Source organism: Ascaphus truei, chromosome 8 (assembly GCF_040206685.1).
Source record: "Ascaphus truei isolate aAscTru1 chromosome 8, aAscTru1.hap1, whole genome shotgun sequence".
NCBI lineage: Eukaryota > Metazoa > Chordata > Amphibia > Anura > Ascaphidae > Ascaphus > Ascaphus truei.
The window spans coordinates 70305385-70330928 of record NC_134490.1 but is presented as its reverse complement, the minus strand read 5'-3'; the positions used below and the strand labels follow the sequence as shown (position 1 = coordinate 70330928).

General features: G+C 42.9%; 1 protein-coding gene across 4 annotated transcripts in view; it reads right to left on the bottom strand.

The window, feature by feature from the left end:
* Positions 1–25544, bottom strand: part of NEURL1 (neuralized E3 ubiquitin protein ligase 1) — a 278678-nt gene that overhangs the window by 95246 nt on the left and 157888 nt on the right. For all 4 annotated transcript variants that reach the window (XM_075612526.1, XM_075612529.1, XM_075612527.1 and 1 more), the window contains 2 exons: positions 7368–7609; positions 4704–5025 (listed from right to left, as the gene is read on the bottom strand). In XM_075612526.1, coding sequence (XP_075468641.1) covers positions 4704–5025; positions 7368–7609 — 564 coding nt within the window. The remainder of the gene's footprint in view (positions 1–4703; positions 5026–7367; positions 7610–25544) is intronic.

The following is a 25544-nucleotide window of genomic DNA, read 5'->3' as shown; positions in this document are numbered from 1 at the left end:
CGCTGCGTTATTTGACACGGGGAACGGAGGTAAGGGGGGCACGAGCACCGGGGACAGCAGGCAGGTGGGGCGCAGCTGCAAAAGTTTGCGCACCCCTGGTATATGTTATATTACCTGAAGGATGTGGGAATCTTTGAGTGAACTCAATGTTGCCGTTATTTGGGCTGAGTTATTTGACATTTCCCAGAAACTTTACAATAACACATTTCTCCATGCTCGGAAATTTAGGGGTAATCCTGAGTGTGAAGCAACATGAAGGGCTATTTACGTATAAATAAGATGTGAACATCTCCTGCAGTTCAGTTTACAAACTTTTTTTTCTTCTTGATTTTCACATTTTTGCTAAAGTTTTGCAAAACATCTCTTTGCTCTGGCAGAAAGTCACCAGACAATATTTTCACATGATTCGCTGAAATGTACTTGAAAGTCAGTGACTTAAAGGGTTAGGTGTCCCGGTGCTATTCTCTGCACTAACCTAAACTCAAGTGAATTTTTAAAGGGCAGAGATTTTTCTGGGGAATTTCTAATACACAATGAGTCACAATTGATAGGAAGCATATTTGGAAATTGAACTATTCAAATATCCAAATTGCACCAGTTTCGCACATTTGATCGATAGCAACCCGAGTGAATCTATTTGTCAGGTAAGTATTGTTATAAACTGAGGGTTTTTACTTAACCAGATGAGGCCAGTGGGGGGAGGAGCAGGGCTAGGCTGGAAATTTTGCGGGACGCGGAGCGGGAGGCTTTTTCGGGGCCTCTTGCCTTGTCCGGCACGGCATCTCCTCTTCCAGCGTGACGCCATGTGATGTCACAGCACCATGACAAAGAGACGCCACAGGAGGAGATGCTGCCGGACAATCAATGTCATTGTTGTGGGGATGAGCACGGCCTCTGTAAGCGCAGGGCTCGGTGCAGAGGACACCAAGCCAGCTCAGAGACCAAGCGTGGCTATAAGTGATACTGTCATGAAGCAGATGCACAGAAGGATAGCAACTGAAAGTCAGTGTATCAACCCGATTTTCATGTGTTGTGCCGTGTGTGTCAACTTCTTCACACACAAAAAAATGTCACTAGGGGGTGAAGTTACAAATATTTTGATGTTGCCTGTGGCGCACATATGTCAATTATATGAAATATTAAAGTACACGCATGTGCCATGTGTGTGTCATCAAAATGATCAGTAAGGTTTCCAATACGTACACAGAATGGAAGCTGACAAACATTTCTTAGTGCGACCATATCATGAACATAAATCGCACTGTTGACGCTTCATCAGTGAACAACTCATGCAATGGATTAGCGGCATAATTCATGTACTTTTTAATTGGATTTCATTATGAACATATAATTAAACATGATGCACCCCATGCACACTCTAAAAGAAGACGTGTGAGGAAGGTAAGAACATGGAACATGACATGCCAACATATGTCACATGCTTGCGGTGATTACATGAATTCCTAATGCAATGCTCTCTTTCATTCCATTCCGAAAGTCTAGCCCTTATGTATCAATGCAAAGGTGGGGCAATTCTGAGCAATAAAACTGCACCAGATGTTGTATCAAAGAAAATATCCTATTGATTAAAAAAATAATAATAATTTGCGGTCGTTTTATGAAGTGAAACATGACATATGAGGTGACTACTGTCCATTCTTACTCATGTGTGTTATATTACTTGATACCATAGAAAACCAAATGTGAATAAATACATATATTAAAAGACGAACATGATACACTCCGTGAGAAAGGCAAGAGATGAGCTCAAGAGAGTAAAATTGTTAAAGATAACATTTAAAACATTAAGAGATGAAATGTTTTAGTTAACATGCAATAGATATTCCGTCGTGCAAGAAGCACCGTATTTGTACAAGACACACTCCAGTCCATAACAACCACATTGGTTTAATTTATGACTTTCCTTTTTATTACTAGGATATTTTATTGAACGTTTCATAAAAATTTATTGTTTCCGCCCCCTAAAACCGTAGTGTTCTTATCTATCTTAGTTGCAGCTATTGCAGTCATTATGGAAGAGGCTTACAAACGGCCACTTTAACCCCTAGCGTGCCAAGGGCTGTTGCCACTTTCAAGGCCACAGAAAGGTGCAAACGTTTGCAGTGGATTTGTTAATCCATCTTCCCTTTGTGAGTCTTTTCATGTGGTTATGAAAACTTTATACAATTTTTTTTTTTTTTGCACTAGTTGATCTTTTCATTGGTGTTACGGATGGATCAGGTATTATCCGACCAAGATATGATGTCATCAGAATAAAAAAGTATTCATGTTCGCATCGGTCTTGTCCCAATTATTTAAAAATACATGATTGAAAGCTATACTGTATGTTGATTTGACATTTGCATATTCCCTTTTAAACGAAAAACACAAAGTAGGTCAGGTTTCAGATGACCGTGTATTGCTGGGGTGCGCAAAGTGGGGGGGGCGTGCCCCTCAGGGGGAGGGGCAGGAGAATTTCCATGGGGAGCGCGGCAGCTACAGAAGTCCCACGCTCTCCCCCAAGGCACTTAAATTAAGTGCCGGGGGGACCGCGAGAGGTCTCTGCAGCTTCTCCTACACGTCGCCATGGTAACCGGCATCAAATGCCACCGCGGGGTCATTGCCATGGCAATGTGACATCACATGACCCCACGACGTCACTTGACGCCGGAGCCTTGCAGGAGGGGTGGGGGGTGCGAGCCGGGAGGTGAGAAGGCAGGGAGGGCGCATGGTCAAAACTTTGCGCACCCCTGGTGTATTGCAGGAAACAAGATCAGACAGACACAATACCTCTGTTGAGCGATTTCACAAGTGTCGGTAAAAACTCGTGATCTTTCGACTGTTGAAAAAGTGCTAAAATATACTTTGCAACTTGGTGAATAAATTAATAATAAAGGAAAAACAGAATCATATCATCCAGTTTCTCCTGAGTTTGGGGACACCTTATAAATATAGGTGCACATAGTTTTTGTGACCAAATCAGGATGCCAAATTAGCAAGAGTGCATGAGACTTCATGGCTGAATTTCTCAGAGGTGAATGGAAAAGACATATCATATATGTGACCTGGAACAACTCAATAACAGAAAAATACCCCAGCAACAGTGTGTGGGTTCTGAAAGTGCCCATCCCAGGAAATCCATACACGGTAACTCCACTTAGCAGGGGGAGTCCCAATTTTTTGGACTTTGTCCCGGGTCCCGATTTAAAAAACAAACATTTTTTAAGTCCCTTTTTTTTCCGGCGCTTGCCGGACGCTCGTGCACCTGCAAAAGTGCCAATTGTGAATGTGCACGAGCAGCTGCCAAGTGCCAGTCGCGTAAGCGTCCATTGCGCATGTGTGGCCCGCAAGCTTCCAGATGCTCGTGGGCATGATGGGCTCTTGCCATTCACTTATGCGCAATTAGAGCGTGTCGCGATCGGCCTCACCGTTCAAGCGTGCGTGGTTGGTGCTCCGTTCACGCAAATGCAAAGTTTGTGCCAGTGAAAATATGGTCGCCCTACAATGTACCGTCACTCAAAGTGTTAACCCCTTTGCTGCAAAGACAGGTCAGAAACACATTTGCATGGCAAATCTAATGTGTGACCAGTCTTAAAGCCTCCCTGTGTCTGGTTTATGGCCTGTCACCAGCATCAAATTATAGACGAAAAACAACAAGACCATTGTAAGCCCCTGTGTCTGGGAGCTCACACTCTGTCATACTGTCCCCTGGCAGGTTCCTCTCCAACGTGATGGACATGAAAACATCCAATAATAATGGCTGCGGAAGTGGAGGGACTATGTGGGAGGGGAGCCTTTAAAGAAAGGAAAGGTAGCCATGTTAGATTAAGTCTGTGTGGACCTGAGCTCAGCACGTTAGTGAGCGGTCTGCAGAGAGAGTCCACGTGGTGACCGGAGCTGAGAGTTTCAGTTCCAGGGTGGAAAAGAGATGACGCCTCACTGGAGGGACCCTCAATGCTGTAAAGACACAGTGGTACCGAAGCACCATTTTGAGGAACATGTCTGCAGCAGGTTCAGTACAACACGAGCTCCACGGTGTGCTGGCACCATCACATGCCAACATGCCCAGGATCGGGTGGTTACTACAGATGCCCTTCAAAATAAATCTGCAAGGTTTCATCAACCTCTCCTCCAACCTCCAAGAGTTTTTTCAGGCAAGAATTTGCGAAATGTAGGTGTCACAGCTTCTCTTTCATGTATTGCAGGCTCTATCCACTCAGAACTAAAATGTGGCAGTACAAATTGCCAATGTAGAAAGTTAAAGCTTCATGGCAATCCCTGAAAACCAGGGCTAGCCAACTCCAGTCCTCAAGAGCTACCAACTGGTCAGGTTTTCGGAATATCCCTGTTTCAGCACAGGTGGGTCAATCAGTGGCTCAGTCCACTGACTGACCCACCTGTGTGGAAGCAGGGATATCCCGAAAACCTAAACTGTTGGTAGCTCTTGAGGACTGGAGTTGGCCGCCCTTCCTGGAAACAAAGTAAGCTAAAGATGTCCCACGTTTGCATGTTCTCATCTGAAATGTTACTATTTGCATTTTATACTCTGTGTGATATTTGAGATTGCAACAGGCTGGACAACCCCGAGTGAGGCTGATTTTTTTTTTCTTCTTCACTGTTTTATGTGTGCATTTACACACATCTTTTCAACGACCTGTGTTTTTGCAGGACATCAAATTAAAAGTAATATTAAAGCCACTTACCCAGTAATTCCACACCCCGCGTCAGCCCATACACATCAACCAAAGCCCAAAGTGGTTCTGTGGTCCGTACTCCGCTGAAGAACAACATTGCACCAGAGTCGTTGACTCGATAAAATACTCGACCCTTTTTATCTACCCAGAATGCTATAATGTTTCCTTCATTTGCAAACTCTTCTGGCAGTGCTTTGGCCCAGAATCCACTCTGGGAAACCAGGTCGGGGCAAGCGTACTTGGGCAAGTTGTCCGGGTTAATCCTTGATGGATCCTTGGAGGTGAAACCAAGTCTGAGAGCCCCACTCCAGCAACATTGTTTTTTAGTGATCTGCAAAAACGATAACAGAACTCAATGACTATTAAAAGCAGTTCAAAGTTTAGCAGCCGTATTGGTTATGGGGAGGTTCATTGCAGGTTGCTACACCTTTTCATAGGGAAACATGAGTTTGACCGGTGAGAATTAAAAAGATCTGTAATTTAATCTCTAAAGAACTCTCACAATGCTCCATGTAAAGGTATGACAGCAGACAATTATTTGACATGAAGAGACAGTCAAAATAAAAAATGTCATAGAAACCTAGAAAATGATTGTACTGTAAATACGGACCATGTGCTCAGCCTACTCTTTATATTTTCATCTAGTATTTTCTAAGCTAGATATTTGCCCGTTTTAAGTTTCCATGATGGTTCATACTGTACAGTATTTTTATGGTTATATACGCAATCATCTACAAAAAGAATATGCTGGAACGCCCGCTTTCTACGCTCATTTTCTTTTTTCATTCTGGTCACATATTTCATTGTGAAAGCCCTCCAGTAACTAACTTTTGGATAATTATTGGTGCAAGATAAAATAGTGGGGTTTGACTGCTAAAGGACCTGTGGTGTTCTGTCCTCAGTTAGGATTACACTGACGCGTAGCCGCCAACACAAGGTGTTAGGTGTTTAGAATTAAGGTGATGAATGGAACGGTTAAAAGTTAATAAACAAAAATGCCAAATGGTGGGGACGGTGACATGATTGAGTTATTTCCTTTTGTTACAAGCTCTAAAACAAGTGGGACTGCCCCATTAATGCTTGTCCCTTTCACATGGGATATTTAGAACATCCAATACATCACATATAAACCAGCCTCTCCCATCCAAACAGAGAATATTTTTTTTAAGATAACCAGCCAAGACCAAGATTTTATATCTAATTAGACTTGACAGGATATAGCCCCAGCGATACTGGCTGGTTCAAATCTGCTTGTTCGATATGTAACCTTTCTCTCCATTTAAATGAAGTAGGCCAGGCGTGAAGTTTCAGAACTGTGAGCTGTCTAAAAGTGGAGTTTTATCTCACAAAATAAATTGTGTACATTCTTTCCACCCCCTCACCCTCACTTGCAGATTTTAAAATAGCGAAGCCAGATGTGTTTTCTTTTTTTCATGCCAATTTAGAAAAGAAAATTAACATATCCAAAGTCATTCTGGTAACCATATTGACGAGAGAACACTGCCAGAATATTTTTACCGCAAATTATAATTCACCTCAAGGCTTGGTAATGGCTTTGGTCCTGATGTTATTGCTGCATGAGGTAATACTCTGTTAGTGCTGGGGAAGCTTGCACTGCAATGGCATTTAATTCTTTGCAAGCTTCTCCAGCTCTGAAAAAAATGAATGTAGCATTGCCATCCAAAGCACCAATTTTAGATGAGTGACCAAGGAGACAGAATCACTATTGAGAAGAATGTTATCACTAGTACTGTAACCCAAATAGTGTTTCAAACAGATGCAGATGTAGCAGGCATCATTGCTCCAATGTTGTGATATTCTGTGGCAACACTTCCATTGAATCCTATGAATTCTGTGGCATTTGGAGTTATATTGTGATATGTTGTGTTATCTGGGGGTTCTATGTCATATTCTACATTTGTACATAGGGTTGCCAGGTGTCCAGTATTGAACCGGACTGTCCTGTATGTGGACACTCGGTCCAGTAAAAAATGAGATGTAATACTGGACATATGTGTCCGGTATTACCTTTCTGGACATACACACCTGACCGGCTTGGGGGGCCGTGGGATTTCCCTGAGCAGGGAGAGAGCAGAGCTGTTGCTAGTGGGCTGGGAAGCTTCCTCCATCCTGATTGGCTGCATTACCCAGAAGCAGCCAATCAGGAGGAGGTGTCAGAAGTCATGGGGTGGGGCAAATGAGAGGAGGAAAACACAGGGAGCGGAGAGAGTTGAGGGGTGTGTCCGTGTCTCGAGCGTGTCGCACCTTTCACTATTGTGTCCAGTATGTTTGGAGAAGCCACCTTTCATCCCTATTTGTACAAGCTCCCAAAATGCTTCCACCCATTACCCAAGAAAGCCTCCTACTGATCGTGTAGGTAAGAAAACCTCTAGTTTAGTGCACCGTTTACAAAGAACATTTTCTTATGGTTATTTTACATTCTAAGAATTTTGTATTAGAAACAAGCTTTTAAACCACAACCAAGAAAAAAAAATGATCACAATGGTCTCCAGTGTAATATTTTTTAATAATAAAGATGTTTTATCCTGTACATGCAATGGAAAGGTTTAGCTCCTGGAGCCCCGGTAGATGAAGGGACCTCTCTAATAAATGATTGTAGCGGGACAGATATAATTATATTTCTGTAGGTAAGAATTCAGATTCACACTTTACCTTAAGCCTGACTTGTTCGTGGATGACCACATGTCTGTTACTGAAGGTGATGGCATTACAGAAGCTGGCCTGCCTCTTCACGGCTTTCTGTGTGCCGTCCATGATGATCTGTGATCCTTTGGCATGGGGGTGGAAGAGCAGAGGGCTGGTAACTAAGCCCGCACACTGTGGCATTGGCATGCAGTGCTTCTGCTTGTGGTGACATCGATGAGAGGATGCTGGAAATGTCCCACCTATAGAATCTAAAACAAGAGGAAAGTTTGCATTGAGAAAAGACAAGTTCCCAAACAATTGCGGCCCAAATACACGCCAAATACTCTCGCAAATTGCAAAATCCGTTATGAGCAACTGATACTTTCATTGTAAATTCTGCAAATCACTTGCAAAAAAAAGCTACAAAATGCTAAAACAAAGACATCCTCTGAATCTCTAATGCAACTCAAAGCCATATTAACTCAGCAATCCCCCAGAAGCCATAATGTTAGCATCTTGTCCTGCTGTTAAAAGAAATTAATAATAATAATAATAATTTAATAATGGTTTTATTAATCTCTATCTTCTGGGGTTACCATAGTAAACTTTACACAGCACTGGGGTCTGGGAGAGCTCTATTTTAACCTCCCAGACATATAATATTTCAAACGCTTCTATCTTCTGAATGGAGAATCAGATTTTAAAAATAAAAACATCAGAAGGCAAGAAGAGATCTCTTAACTTGCCAAAAGGTCTCACTGAGCTGAGCTTCAGACCTTGAAATTTTGGATCTCTGACTTCAACACCCAGTGTTTTAATGTACCCCTAACCCATCCTGTTTACCCTCTTAACCATCACAGGGTTAAAATCAGTATGCACTATGTTCTGTGGCAGGGTGTTAGCGAGTCACAAGATTGTAAAGCCACTAATTAAACGATTGGCTACATTATGACAAATCACAAAAATGTTAACCCAATTTCAGATCACAAGTTTATGATGTTCTCACTCTCAGGTCATTCAGTCTCTAATTTGCTATATTAGACCAATGTAATATATTACATATATCTTAATTTCCCATTTTTCTATTGGACCAGCATTCTCACTGCACAAAGTCTTTTGTTGTTGTTCCTTTTCTCTTTTTTTGTGATGGTACTGTCTGGAACTCTGTACCGGCGCCTCTGTTTCCCCTGCTGCAGGATGTTCCCTTGCTTGCTGGATGGGTATGTTTGGAGAGAAAGAGAGAGACAGCCAGAGACAGAGAGAGACAGCCAGAGACAGAGAGACAGAGAGAGAGACAGAGAGAGACAGAGAGAGACAGAAAAACAGACAAGAGAGAGAGAGAAATATGGAGATGGAAGGGGGGTCTCGCAAGGCTGATGACACTGGGCGGAACCACCGCAGCCACTCTGGTTCTGGGGCCCAGGAAAGCTCTCTGTGGCCTTGAGGACCGGCACCTCTTTCTTTACAATATATATATGTATGTGTGAAAATTACGTCACAATAATACAAATCTAAAACATGAATTAGTTTGTATAGCGTCGATCCGGTAAAGAAATCAATGATTATGTTTCTGATCTGCACACTCAGCACTTTCCTGAACTGTAAGCTTTAGATCAGGGGTGGCTAACTCATGTCCACTAGGGCCCCCAACAGGTCAGGATTTAAGGCTATCACTGCTTCAGCACAGGTGGCTCCATCAGCGGCTGATAGAGCCACCTGTGCTGAAGCAGGGATATCACTAATACCTGAGGGATACCTAATGCAATACCTAATGCCATCCTTGAGGACGGGAGTTGCCTACCCCGGCGGTAGATCCTTACAAAGGGATGTTGCACCCAGAAATACGGTTTGCATTGTGTGAGTAAAATAAGTTTGCAGACAGCACATTGCTTTCACATCTTGACTCCACATGGTTCTCTGTCACCTGCTGTCTGGATGTGCATGTAATGACAGAACTGCTGAGCCTTATGGATCCAGGAGAAAAGTAGAACCTTTCTGGTCTGTAACAATTTACCTTCACTGTTGAAGCAGTTTTTCAGGAAAACCTGTGTGAAAAGCTTGAGCCCAGCACTGAGCTGACAGAGGAGACTCCTAATTAACCTGTTCAGCCTCCTTAGCTCCTTTAAAAACCCTACAGCATTCACGGCAGAGAGGATCTCTAGTGCAGGCAGACACCTTGGACTGCTCAAGGGACTACAGGGGAACTGGATCTCTCTGGCTGGGAAGGTACTGGACCGCTGAGGAGAGAAACCCTGCACAAGGACTTGCAGAATCCTAACCCAGCAGAAGATAACTGACTTCTACAATGTTACCGAGTAGTTGCTGGAAAGGGGCCTAGCCTCCAAAACCCTAGATAGGGTGTATGTGGAAGTGTAGGGAGTGCTCGGAACAGGAGTTAGGCTGTTTTTGTTTTCTGTTAGATCCTGTTTTTGCTGGTAATAAGCTTCTTCTGTTTTGAAGTTGTAGCAAATAAAAAGCCTATCTTTTCTCTTAAAAAATGCCTCCTGACAAGGGCTTCCCGTCGGAGCAATTCCAGATAAAGAGTGGCACCAGACAGGGTTGCCCCCTGTCGCCCCTGTTATTCGCATTATGCATAGAACCATTAGCGGCACACATTCGCCTCAATCCAGCTATAACAGGGATTCAAACACAGAAGCAGTCACACAAAGTGGCCCTGTATGCGGATGACGTCATCTTAACATTGTCTAAACCTCTTATCTCTCTGCCGAATGTTTTTAGTCTATTAGGAGAATTTAATAAGATATCAGGATTCAAAATTAATCAAACTAAGTCAGAAGCCTTAAGCATTAATCTGCCCAAGGCTGCCGAAAAACTGATAGAACTAAACTTTAGTTTTAAATGGCAAGCCTCCGAAATTAAATACCTAGGTGTTAATATCACCAAACATTACTGTATAAGGTCCTATATAAGGCAAATTACCCCAGACTGATACGGACTCTAAAGGATGAGCTCAGGATTTGGGCAGGATTTGGAATTTCATGGATTGGCAGAATACATAGCATTAAAATGAATCTCCTCCCTAGAATATTATGCCTGTTCCAGGCGATCCCGGCTCAGGTAGTCAGAGAGGACATTCTTCTTTTACAGTCTGCTATGGTGAAATTTGTTTGGGGTAATAAGAAACCACGGATTAAGAATAGTATCCTCAAACACCCAACCCCACGAGGAGGATTAGCGGTACCTTGCTTGTTATCGTATTTTTGAGCGGCACAATTATGTCAAATTGTACAATGGCACAGTCATCCCAGCCTCAGAAGGTGGGTTGAATTAGAGGAAGACTGCTGTGCCCCAGTCACCTTGCAGGACTTAATTTGGCTTCCAACACGGGTGCGTAAAAATACCAAGCTGCCGCTTTCCGCGGTGACTAGCTCCCTGTCTACCTGGGAGGCCACCAAGTACTGATATGTGCTGACAAACAGGCATACTCTTATGACCCCCTTTGTGGGTAACCCTGACTTCGCTCCGGGCCTGACAAGCAAAAACGTTGAAATCTGGAAACAAAAAGGCCTCACTAGGCTATTACATCTGGAGGGCAGAAAATCGATAAAAACCTTCGAACAAATTAAATCTGAAAAAGAAATACCGAATTCTGAGTTTTTTTTAAATACCTCCAGATCAGAGCATTCTACACAAAAAATCGACCTAAAAGAACCAATTTTGAACAGCTCTGTTCTAGAAGAACAGAAACAGCGGGACTCACATCTAGGATATACAGAGAGGTAGTATGTGCAGCACATGACAACGACACCAGACTTGGTTACCAAAGACGCTGGGAAATAGACTTGGACGAGACATTAGAAGACGAAGACTGGGACTATATTTTACTGGCGGTAGCAGAGAGTTCCATATGCACCACATTACGGGAGAATGCATATAAGGTCCTTATGAGGTGGTATCTGACCCCAACAAGATTAGCTAAGTTTGTCAAGGGATACTCCCCATTGTGCCCTAAACAATGTGGAGTACAGGCAAACTTGTTGCATATGCTGTAGAGCTGCACCATAGTGGCCCCGCTTTGGGAAGAAATTCGGATCTGGCTACAGAGTATACTCGGCATCTCGGTTCCCTTTGGTCTCTGGCTGTTCCTGCTCAGTAGACGCACGCAGGGGCTAAACAGATCAGAGCACAAATTAGTTGCACACTTTGCAACAGCCACACGGTGTGAGCTCGCAGCACTATGGAAGCAACCAGAAATACCCACAATTCCTAAGATTAGAAACAGAATTTGGTACGTTTGCCGGATGGAACAGTTGACAAGTCTGGTCAACGACACCGGCACAAAATTTCTCAAAATATGGTCCCCTTGGTTAGACAAATCAGATATCCCTGGGGTAGATGCTACTACTATTTGGCAGTAATAGGTGTAAGAGCATTCTCCTCTGACAAACCAGTTGAGACAGAAGACGACAGGGCAGACAGTTAAGATACTAAGGAGAGGCCTGCATCAGGGGGAGAGCCGGGGCCAAGCGCCAACTACTTTGTCCGACCACTAAGATGCTTGTCCCAGCTCTGCTGCATGTTCAGAGAGGTAATACCGGACACATACATGTGTATGAGACCATCCGCACAAGGTAAATCTGAATTTTATATGTACTGTATTGGGTGGGGATATTTTTATATGTATTTTGGGGGTATTTTTAATATGTATTTGGGGGTATTTTTAATATGTATTGGGGGGTATTTATTTTTATATGTATTGGGGGGTGGGTGTATTTTTATATCTATGGGGGTGGGTGTATTTTTATATGTATAAGGGGGTTATTTTTATATGTATTGGGAGTAATTTTTTATATGTATTGGGGGTGGAAGGTGGAATTTTTAAATGTATTGGGGGGTGGGGTATTTTTATATGTATTGGAGATGGGGTTATTTTTTATATGTATTGGGGGGGTATTTTTTAATATGTATTGGAGGGGTATTTTATATCTATTGGGGTGGTATTTTTTTTTATATGTATTGGGGGGATTTTTTTTAATGTGTATTGGGGGGGGGGGGTTGCATCTTATTCCATTGTGTCCAGTATTTTTGGAGAAGCCACCTGGCACCCCTAGCTACAGATCCAGGCAGAAAAAGCTACACTGCGTTGGATGAAGCCAAGGTCTGTCTGGGGGACTGCTACAGATGGTAACCCACACAAGGTATTGATTCTGTGACCAAAGTTTACCCCGTTACATTTGCGAAAAGAGGTTAAAAAAAACCTGGGTTTTAAAAATCTAAGTCTATAGAGACGCCTGCGAGAGCTACGAACTCTGCAAGTGAAGTCTGCCCCACCTGTATAACTCCTAAAGGTGGTCCAAGAGAATATTGAAGCAATAGCGCCTCCCGAGGTCAGTGCGAAGAATACACCTGAAAGTGCCACAATGGACGGCAAATTTCGTTTTTTCCATCATGAACACAGCCACATGAAAGTGTCCCTCAGACCTTTGGATGAGGATGTCTCATATGCTCCCAAAAACAAGGCGCACCACTTAACCACCCCAAGGATGTTGGAGGTGCCTGGACCCTAGGCATACGGAAGAATCGCGTCCGACGTCCTTGAACATGAACACCGACAGCAAGTGTAGGACCTGCTGAATGCTGAATATTTCCACCTGCTACTGCAACTGCACGAAAAACATGGTGGGTGCAGCGAAACTACAGAAATTTCAAGCAAAGAAAGGGTCCTCAGTATCCCTGTTACGCCAGAGTCTTTCAAAGTAAAGAAGAAGAAAAGAGGTTCTCAGCTTATCGTGGAAGATGTAGGCACGTCCACAGATGACCCTGCAACATCAGAAGAGGGCTGAGATGTTCTGCAGCCTAGAATGAATGGAAGATTCATTCTGGGAATGGTGGATCCTCCAGAGGGCCCAAGGAAGAAGTTGTGTTCCCCGAAGAAGTGTTTGTACCGTTCTGACAGTGAGAAACCTCAACAAACAATACCAGGGAAGCAGAGCCAGAACCAATAAGTGGCGATCCCTTGCTCTGAAGATGCACTGCAAACTGCCAGCCATGACTGATCTCCTGCATGAGTGATTGGAAAAGGAGATAGAAGCTAATGAGGAGCTACCGAGTGGTCTGTTCATACTTGCCTTTTACTATGATGAACATGGAGCGACGCTTGCATAGTGACTTCGAGGACCTGATGACTGAGCTGAAGACAGCGAACGCAATTATTACTGACATGGTCAAGAAACATATGCTCTGATGAAGTTATTGCTGATGAGAAGCAGAGGTATGAGGAGGCTCAGAAGAAGGCCCTCAGTCTCCGTATAGAGATGGAACGCTCTCATATGGAGTCTCACAGTCTCAGCACAGAGTTGGGAATCTCTCAACAGGAGTTTTGTAGTCTCAGTGCAGACCTTGGAGTCTCTCAGGAAGAGATTCACATTTTCAGCATAGCGCTGGATGTTTCTCGTCAAGAGGTCAGCGTTCTAAGCACAAAACTGGAAAGCTCTCAAAATAAGTTTCACAGTCCCGGTGCAGAACTGGGATTCTCCCAAAAGCAGATATGCAGTCTCTATACAGAGCTGCAAGTCTCTCAGAAGGAGCTCCACACTCAATACAGAGGTAAAAGTCTCGCACCAGGAAATCCAAAGTCTCAGCACAGAGGCGTGTAAATTGAAGGATGACTACAGAAAAGTCCTGAATATTATAGACTGTAAAAAAGAGAGAACAGAAACCTGACAGAGGAGGTTTTGGATCTGACTGATCAAGTGAGTGAAGGAAATGAGAAGCTTCACGAAGAAAACACATCTCAGAGGGACCTTCCTGTTCAGATAAATTGCGGCTTTTAAGTAGAGGGTATTTGCCAACAGGGCAGTATTCTGTCTGTCTGTGAGCCTATCAGGATAATGGTCATTTAATGGGAAGGTGAATATCTCTTGGACTGGGGATCTGAAGTATAGTCCTGCACCAGAGTCCCTATTCTCTCTTAATACCTCCTTAAGCACCCTGGCAATAGGTTAAGAAAACCTTTTATTAGAAGTACTGTGAACGTTACCACTGAATGTTTGCTTTTTTTTTAAAGTTTTCTGCCTTTTACAGCATGTGTACAGATTAAGTATCTACTGTAAAATCCAGATACTATAAACCCCAACTAAAGGGCAGAAACAGAAGTTGCAAGCTTCAAAAAGCAAAAAAAAAACACAGTATGCATGGGAAGAACTAGGCAATGTGATTACAACTGTTTGGTAAAAAATGCTGTTAATTCCAGTTTGCAGCCTTCACAATTTAAACATCACCCCCCTCCCTTCCTCTCCTTTCCTCCCTCCTCTTCCTAAATTGTTTCTGTCTCTTCAACAAATAGTTTATGGATCCGCTTTGGAAAATCCAACTTGAACTCAAACTAAAGCACGATCCCACAGAACACTCATTAACATCAATATGGGTTTAATGAAAAACGACTCTTCTACTAAATTAACAGCTAGTTCTATTCGCTTAGCTGTTTGGCAAGAGCATTGCTTAGTAAATATGGCCCTAATCCCTGTACTGACAGAAATTAACAGTGATCTGCAGGATTATAGAGTGGCTTAATGACTGCCATTTTATGACTACAACCATTTATACACATGGTGGATCTAGACCACTGGTGGGCTGGGCTGCATGCAGGTATTGGCCATCTGGGTTCCCCCACCCCCACCCCCCTCTGGTGCCGAGTATGGCCCGGAGTCCTAGACGGACCCTACATCACAGGAAGGGCCCTGGATGAGATGGGGTGAGTGAGAGATGGCATGAGGGAGGAGGGTGAGGGGGTGAGAGAGAGAGATTGGGAAAGAGAGAGAGATGGGGAAGGGGAGAATAGAGAAAGGGGGTGAGGGGGAGAGAGGGGGAAGAGATAGATGGGGTTGGGGGTGAGAGAGAAGGGGTGAAGGGGAGAGCGAGAGAGATGAGGTGAGGGTGAGGTGGAAAGGTGGGGTGAGTGAGAGAGGTGGGGTGAGGGGGAGAGAGAGAGAGGTGGGGTGAGGGGGAGAGTGAGAGGTGGGGTGAGGGGGAGTGAGAGGTGGGGTGAGGGGGAGGGGGAGAAAGGTGGGGTGAGGGGGAGAGTGAGAGGTGGGGTGAGGGGGAGTGAGAGGTGGGGTGAGGGGGAGGGTGAGAAAGGTGGGGTGAGGGGGAGAGAGGTGGGGGTAGAGTGAAAGGGGAGGGGAGAGAGATGAGGGGGAGAGAGAGAGGAGGGGTGAGGGGAGAGAGAGAGATGGGGTGAGGAGGGGGAGTGAGAGAGGTAGAGGAAGGGGGAGATGGAGAATGAGAGGTGATGGAAGGGGGAGAGAGGTGGGGGAGAGTGAGAGGGGAGGGGGAGAGAAAGAAGTGTGGTGAGGAGGGGGAGTGAGAGGTGGTGGAAGGGGGAGGGGTCAGTGAGAGGTGTTGGAAGGGGAGAGAGAGGTGGGGGGAGAGTGAGAAAGGAGGGGGAGAGTGAGAGGTGTGGGGGAGGGGGAGAATGAGAGGTGGGGGAGTGAGAGCTGGGAGGAGGGGGAGTGTGAGACAGGTGGGCGGAGAGTGAGAGAGGAGGGGGAGAGAGGTTAGTGGGAGAGATGAGGTTAGTGGGAGAGTGAGGGAGGAGGGGTTGAGAGAGTGAGGTGAGGGGGAGAGTGTGAGAGATCGTGTCAGGGGGACAGAGAGAGAGATAAGCACTGAGTGCGAGAGAGTGCGAAAGAGACGAGAGACAAGAGAGAGATGAGAGAGAGAGAGGCATTGGTACATTGCATTAAAAAATGAATTACTCCCCTAAAATGATTAGCAGCATATGTTGGTGTCATTATTCATGTGCTGACATTTTCATAGTATTGTATGGTGTGTGTCATGTTTATACATAATGCCTTAATGATTGTTTGCGTCAACTAACATTTGTCTTTATGCCAAGATAAACGTAATGGACAATGTTGACCATTTATGGAGCATGCTTACAGTTTCATATTAAATTCCATCTACACGTGTGCGCCAGAGACAACATCCAAACTCCAAGTCCAACTCCACCCCGGTACGAAAAGATGTTGATGCTCACACAGCACAACACATACAAAAATGTCAGCCACAGATGTTTTACAATGAAATAAACTGAGCATGGAAGCCAGACTCTTAACAGAAGCAGTTATTTATATTCTTCCATACAATGTCGGGAGCAAATGTTTTTGTTTGGACGAGTTTCTTTATGGTTTGTATATTTTATATCACGAACAAACAAATAAAATCATGCACACACATAACACTGGTCTTTAAAAGCACAGAAAGAGTTCATGTAATCCTGTACATTTGCTGAATTGAAAAGGCTGTGCGCTAATCTGTAGAATTAAAAAATGGTGGCCCAGTTGGAAACAAACTAGGCTGCCCTTAATTCAACAACATTCAGACACCAGCAGCTTATCTCACTGTGAAAGCACGTAGAAAAATCCATTTCATATATTAATTCCACTGCACGTTTTGTAGGCTTTTTGCAGATTTAGCACTACTCACGTTAGAGAATGATTTAGGGTTCATGTACAGTATAAAATGTATACTGCTATGCACTGTACCGTTTCTTTGCTCACGGTTGTATGAAATGTAAGTAAGATGCCAATAAAGTTTCTTAAATCTAGAGCAAACTGTATGGCAAACAGGTTCACACCGCTTCTAACTTGGAAAATATTATTTTTTTTCAAAAATGTTATTTAAATTTTACAGGTAGAAACAAACAACATAATATAGCATATACTCAGGGAGATAGAAATAGACATCTATAGCCGCTGGTTCTACTACATGGGAAATACATGCATCTCAAGTAGTTCAGACGTTTCGTTCTCATCCCCTGGACTAATGGATGTGTCCTCAAGCCACGCACCCCCCCAACCGGGAGGGCGGGCACCCGAGGCCCTCGTCCTTAGTTTCCCCCATTAATAAAAGGAGAGAAAAGAAAGCGGGTCAAGAAGGGGGGACAAAAGGGAAAAGAGATGACTAGAAGGGAGAAGAAGGGGAGGGGGGGCTCCTGCGGCCCCACCAGGACCAGCGAACTTGGAAAATATTTTAGGTAAAAATGATGCACACGCACACACCTTATTCGGTACATCCCATTATAACATTTCCATTAGATCAATTCAATTGACATTCCCAAAACAGCAAAATGGTCCTCAGCCCAACAATATGGAACAAAGGACCAGATACATTAAGCAGTGTTAAGGAAAACTGGAAATATTCTCTCCAAAAATTAGCACATTTTTGGTCAACGTGCGTGCAAGATAAGATCTCCAGTTTTCCTTACCATTGCTTGATGTATCTGGACCAAAGTGCCTTGATACAGTGAGGTAGAGATATAAACAGAAAATGCTGCTCTTTGATTCAGTTTTGTTCCAAATGCGCCTTGATAAGAATGAAGAGCAACGTAGATTCCGAGTCATGGGCAAAGAAATGTGAATACATTGCCGCGGATTGTGTATTGGCATATTTTCTCTTACCACGGTTTGCCGGATAAACTGGACCATGGCAAACCATGGTCACGGGGCAGATAAGTCTGGCTTCCCCTGTACAGAGTGAGATCAGACATGATGCACGACATAAAAATAATGGAATGGGATGTAATATATTCTGAATATGGGACAAGCATTGCTTCCCATCAGAAAAAAACCTCCAGGTGTCAGATTGTATGAACTTCTCAACTTACCAAACCTGCTCCACATAGAAACCTTGATCAATACTTTTCTTTCATTTCCCGCAGCTTCAAGCAGTAAAAATAAAGAAACAAAATGGGAAAACTAATCTTCACTGCATCAAGGTTTTTTTTTTGTTTTGAAAATTCTTTTATTATGCAGCGAATCTTTACAACAAGATTATAACAGTACATAAATCATTTTCCAAACGGAAAAAAAACCGCAACGTTAACAACGGCGCAGTGCATATCCCACACAACTCACATACATTTTTATTAATGGTTTCCCCAAAAGTAAAAAAACTGTGACGAACACGGCGGTGCAGTGCATTTATACGTATGCACCGCACCACAGACATGACATATCATACACACATTATCTCTAACTTTATTGCACAGAAAAACTTTTGGGGCGGAGGAGTAAGGGGGGGGGGATGGGGATGGGGGTGTTTAGACCTCCTCCTCAGGGCCGTCAAAGATGGAATAGTCCTTGAGCAGGCTGTGGAGCAGCCTGCGACAGTCCTGTACCGACATCCTCTTCTTCCCCTTGATCAAACGTTCCCTGGCGAATAGTAAAACGTCCTTGAAACAGCACATTAGACGCCAACCGGCTTCGATTGCGTCCTCTGTGTGTGTTCCTGTGAAAAGTCCGTGGAACACCGAGTAGTACGTGACGCACTTCCTCGGTATATAATCCTTTAAGTCAGTGTCCAGCGCGCGCAGCAAGGCCTGCGCAAAGGGGCAGTTCCAGAAGAGGTGTAATCTTCACTGCATCAAGGTGCACTTTTGGGAGCTTCATGCAAAGACCTCTTATTTTAGATTGAATTAAACTTTCCCCATAGATATGCCCCTTGCTATTCACTTGTATGCCTTTAATGACTGAACACATATCCAATAACAGTAATGACAATGGGACAACATCTAGCCTTTGATATTTAGCGGTGTTAACAGGGAGTCATGGGAGACCACATTGATTTATAAAGCATTTACATACATTGTTTCACATTAAAGCGTAGTTGTGGCTTTAAGTATCTGTAGCATTCATAATGAATGACACAGAGACAGATGAAACATACGGTATGCTTCTCTAATGCTGCAATTCATCATCATTGTGTCGTTTATTCACATCAATGGGCAGTACATTGTTGAATGTTCACCATCACAAAATTACAGTGAATACAAAATGACTGAGCCACTGATTTGAGCCACCTGTGCTGAAGCAGGGATATGCCTAATACTTGACCAATTGGTGGATCTTGAGGACTGGGGTTGGCCGTCTGGCCGTATATACAGTGACTCACTTGGCATCTGTATCAATGTTTTAGTGGCAGTTAACATATCAAAGAAACCACATAAAGGGTTTTGGAGACATACATGCGTTAGTTGTTAAATTATTTAATTAAAACACAGACTAATTAAAAAAAAAAAAACCTTGACTCAAGAATTAGATTTTACAATAGTCTATTTTCATGATTTTGTTTAACAGTGCAAAGTACCAGTATATACATTTATCCTGCACAAGTGTACATTTGTTTCAATTTGCAATCTTTTAATCGACCTACAGGAGAATTCAACTTAGAGATAATAGTGTGTAGATTTTGAAAAGAAGAAGAAGAAGAAGACGAAGACGAAGGTCGTATTAATCAATTGAAAGACATCAGTCTGGGGAAAAATATGCACAAGATTTTTTTTAAAATAATTGTAACTATAATATACAATCGCATTGCCTGAGCCACACAACACCCGCTCCTTGCACTATTCAGTGATTAGACAAGATGCACATTAGCGTTAGTTGTATGTAACCCCCTTGTGGGATTTACTATATTCACTTACTGGATTAATAGACTCTAAAGGGGTTAACTGTGTGGGTAACTACATTGTAACTGTTTCTCATCGCATGCAGGAAGGTACGGGGCAGAAAACCTTAACCATGCCCACCTTCTGGAAGGTGCTTATCCTGCCCCCTGGTTTAGGATAGTAAGTATTATTCTAGCCACTCCCATTGTAGGCATTGTGACCTGTGATGTCAGCAGTGGGCATATCTAGAGCTGTAGAAGATTCTAGATTCAGGATCCAGGAGGCCAAGTGGAGAGGAGCCTCAGTATTGCATGTCATTTCCCAGAATCCCTTGCTGCAGTGGAAGCGCTGTATGCTGGGTGACAATGGGGAAAGACAGGGTTGCAGACCTGTCTAAGACATGCAAATGAACATACAGTAATATTTACAGTTGCTTTATGCTTTACTGTGGAGGGTTTTTGTCACTTTTTTTACCCACCATAACCTTAATGACAGTGGTGATTACCTAGTCTAGTCTCAAACCTGCTTTGCCATTAAGACCAGCCTCACACTGATGATACCCATCAAGGTTGAAACATGTATGTGAGTAGGTCTAATGGCTTTGCATCTCATCCCAGCCTCTGTTTAAAAGCTGTGTTTAAAACAGCATGCATTGGCTTGAGGATTGGCTTGTGTAATACGAGCTTGAGACAAAAGGTGGCACTGAGTGCTCATTTGCATGTCATTTCCCAGAATCCCTTGCTGCAGTGGAAGCGCTGTATGCTGGGTGACAATGGGGAAAGACAGGGTTGCAGACCTGTCTAAGACATGCAAATGAACATACAGTAATATTTACAGTTGCTATATATATATATATATATATATATATATATATATATATATATATATATATATATATATATATATATATATATATATATTTGATATAGGTTTCTACGTACCTCCTCACAGTGCTCCCTGCTCACAGCACTCCCTGTGCTCAGCACTCCCTGAGGTTTGAAGCAGGGGGTCCGAGGAGCTGAACCCCGTTAGTGCCAGCTCCGGGACATTTACACTTTGGAGCGTTGCAGGAAGAACCCAAGAAAAACATCAGAAGAGAACAAGAAACCACTACAAGTGTGTACTCACACTGGCCCGTGTGAGTATTGAGCTATTTTTCTCTTTCATCACTATCCACCCCGATCACAAGGTTGCATTAACCTCAAATATTTGCCTGATCCAATCCCTGAGGTGGGAAGATCAAGATACCTTGATAAAAGATCCCTCACATTGGCCCGTGTGAGTGTTGGTTCATAACATTGCATTGCAACGGTATTTTGTTGCACTAGTCCATCACCCCCCGTTTACACCACCACTGTCACACACATATGTGTATTGACCATCTTACCTTTCCATTTCCACGAGGATAAAAACCCCCATCGAACGAAGAAAAGACAGAGGAGGAAACACCTAGCAAAGAGACGACAGAAGACGGGAAGAAAATTCTACCGAGAAGAAAATCGACCTAAAGAAACCTTGATGGGATAGAACTTACACAAGGCCGTGTAAGTTTTCTATTTATATTTATTTTCATTTTCATCCCACCCACCTACACATATTACTGTCTCCACACCATTACTATATGGAGTCTACTACGTAGACTGGCACCCGCAATAGAGGTGTCCTCCACAGAACTGATTATCAATATATCGAAAATACCACTAACTGTGCTCCCCCTTCTTTCTGCATCATATATATATATATATTTGATATATATATATATATATATATATATATACACTGTATATATATGAGATATATATATATATATTTATTATATATATATATTTATTTTATATATATATATATATATATAAAATAAATATATATATATATATATATATAAAATAAATATATATATATATAAAATAAATATATATATATTTATTTTATATATATATATATATATATATATATTTATTTTATATATATATATATATATATATATATATTTTATATATATATATATATATATATATATATTTATTTTATATATATATATATATATATATATATATTTATTTTATATATATAATATATATATAATATATATATAATATATATATATAATATATATTTACAATGTAAGTGTATAGGATAGGCCAGTCCCCATTTATTATGTTTTAGATAGGGTCACAAGCAGTGTGAGCAGTCCCCCCTAAAGTATTGAGTCAGTCAGGACCTAAGGAGGGAGCCTTAGAGACAGTGCATGACAGAAGTTATGCAGAATGGGGATGGATCAGTGGAGTACAAGTCCGCAAAGTGCCTGCACTTTCTCAGAATATGAAGAGTGGGTGTTTGATGATGCATGTTTACTAAGAGTGCAGTCTGTACAAATAAAACAGTCAACAGCTGTGGTAATATGTCACGTACCTGAATGGAGCACCCAGCTCCCAGGGGCCACAAATAAAGAATGTTGTTGTACTGGCGCCCAATCCTTTTCATAATTGCTACCAACGCCCAGCCGCACGACGCCTGCACCCGAACAAAGTAATGCACCCCGAGTACCCACAACATAGACAATGCTGTAACCTCCCTAGGAACCAGGCAGAGAGGTTACATGTACCAATGACTTTCATCAGGGAGCACTGATCAAAGTATAACCAGACATTACAAAAGTTATGGTGGGTAAAAAGGGACAAAAACCCTCCAGCGTACAGTGTACAGCAAATAAAAATATCCCTTGTGATCCCATTCGCACGTCTCAGACAGGTCTGCAACCCTGCTTTCCCTCATTATCACTTAGCATACAGTGCTTACACTGCAGCCAGGGATTCTGGGTAATGACATGCAATTAAGCACTCACAGTGAGTCACTCTTTACTGCTTATCCATTTTAACATGGTAAAAGCCCTCACACAAAAAGGCTTTGTGTCATTTAATTTATCCATGACACAGGCTTTACATGAATAAAGTAACTCAAGTGTGGCACAATTGTACTTAATTACGCCTTTCTCTGACCTGTGTAAGGGAGAAGGTTCGCTCCTGAAACTTGTCTATGTAACATTTTGTTATTTCATTAAAAGGTTATCACAGACAATACATATCTGATATACTTCCTTTTAAATTTGAATATGTTTGCCCAATAGATGCAGGTATCTGTTCATTACAAGGCGCTAGTCATTAATCCCTGCCAGAGCGACATGCAATGCAATATGTTTCAAACCAGCCCTTCTGGCAGTGGAGGGGTTAACAGTCACTAACGGGCATTTCAAGCAAACGCTTGGTTTCTAAATGTGCACTTTAGTGAATAAAACCCAGAAATGTTACAAATAGAAAATAATGTAACTTCAGCATTTGCAGGACTTTAGCCCAGATCCGCAGAGCTGTAATAAGTGACTTAACGTGATGTTAATCTAACACCTAATTTAAGATGACGTTAATCCTTAGGCTACATATTCACTGCAGTGACAAAGGAGCAGATGCTCCCCCCAATTTTGAGCCACCTGCTTCCCGAGATATTTCCCTCCATAGGTAGGGTTGTCAGTAGGCTTGTACAAAAATACCGGACACAATGGTGAAAGGTGTGATTTTACATAGTTACATAGTAGATGAGGTTGAAAAAAGACATACGTCCACAAGTTCAACCTATGCTAAATTTAGACAACAGATACTTTATCCTATATCTATACTTGCAGTAAATTTATCCAGAGGAAGGCAAACAAAAAACCCCAGTGACATATCCTATGATATCTCATAAGGGGAAAAAATACATTCCTGACTCCAAGAATTGGCAATCGGATTAATCCCTGGATCAACATCCTTCCCATGTATACTTATTTGGTATATCCCTGTATACCTTTCCTTTTTATAAAGATGTCCAACCCTTTTTTTCACAAATCTATTGTATCTGCTATCACAGTCTCCATGGGTAATGAATTCCACATTGTAACTGCCCTTACTGTAAAGAACCTTTTCCTTTGTTGCTGGTGAAATCTCCTTTCTTCCGACCCTGTGTCCTTTGTACTGCCCTTGGGATGAATAGTTCTTTTGAAAGCTCCTTGTACTGTCCCAGAACATATTTGTATATAGTTATCATATCCCCTCTAAGACACCTCTTTTCTAATGTAAATAAATCTAATTTAGCTAGCCTCTCCTCATAAGTCAGATTGTCCATCCCCTTTATTAATTTGGTGGCTCTTCTCTGCACTCTCTCTAGTTCCATAATGTCCTTACGTGAAACACACACGCATGCGCACAAACACACACACCTCTCTCCGCTCCATGCTGTTTCCTCCTCTCCTTGGCCACACCCCCAGGCTACTGACACCTTCTTCTGATTGGCTGCATTACCCAGCAGCAGCCAATCAGGATGAGGAAGCTGCCCAGCCCTCTAGCAACAGCCCTGCTCTCACCCTGCTCGGAGAAATCCCGTGCCCCCCCCCCCCCCCCCAAGCCGGTCTGGTCACTGTGTCCAGAGAGGTAATATCGGACACATACATGTCCAGTAATACCTCTAATATTTTACTGGACAGAGTGTCCAATTACCGGACAGTCCAGTACAATACTGGCCACCTGACAACCCTATACCGTAGGTGATGTCGGTAGCTGCTCCACAAGTTTAAATGTTCTGGTCACGTGGGCCAATAGGAGGCTGCAAGGGATGATGTCATGGATTCCTATTTGACCACGTGATTTGGGAGTTTTAAATCCACCATTTCGATAACCCCACATAGCCCAGTCGGAGTTGCTACCAGCACCCCCATTGGAGGTAAATATCTCAGGATGTAGGGGTTACCCAGGGCTGAAATTAACACAGTTTAGCTCCAGAGACCTCCTGCTTCAATCCTATAACTATGGGGGGGGAGGGGGGAAACAGGATTGCTGCTTTAAGGGAACATATCGTCCGTTCTTGTTTTAGATAAGGTCATGTTATGAGTCCGGGTTTTGTGGATCTAGCCACAAAGGGTAATTGTTGGTGAAAGAGCCACAGAGAATTCATATTTGAGCAAAGCCCTACTGCAGGAGTGGCCAACTCCAGTCCCCAAGGGCCACCAACAGGTCAGGTTTACAGGATATCCCTGATTCAGCACAGGTGGCTCAGTCATTCTGAGCCATCTATGCTGAAGCAGGGATATCCTGAAAACCTGACCTGTTGGCGACCCTTGAGGACTGGAGTTAGCCACCCCTGCACTACTGTATATCAAGTAATTTCCCTTTCACGCCAATGTATATTGAATAAACAGTTACCGTATTTCATAGTTATATTCAGGGCTATTTTTATCAGGGGTCCCTCTCTTAAAAACAATAATCATTCAGCCTTACCTCTGCTGCCTGATGTCATGGAGACGTTCATTATGTGGGAATAACAACATGTACAGACGTCGAATACAAAGCAAGAACGAACGTCACTCTTCATTTGCTAAACGAAGAAGGCTGGGCACTAATCTTGGAGTTGAGAAAATAGCCATTCATTGTGGTGACACAACAGGAATAATGCACAGGACAAAGGTATACAACAAGCGACAACACGGCCCCAGGGCTGCATCCAGCTCGGCAAATCATTTAGTACATTACTATGTATTTTATCTATATGCTTCATAAATATGGGCCCTTTAGTTCAGTACTTTGGCCAAAATATTTTAATCCTACAACCACGTCATGCTAGATCCATTCAGTAGGTCCTACACTACCAATATATTGTCTTAGGCCTGGGACATAGTACAGTAGGCCGTGCTGAGCCGCGCTGAGCAGATACACTTACCCCCTGCATCTGTCATCAGCGCGGCTTTAGCAGCCGCTTCCGCATGCGTGCGG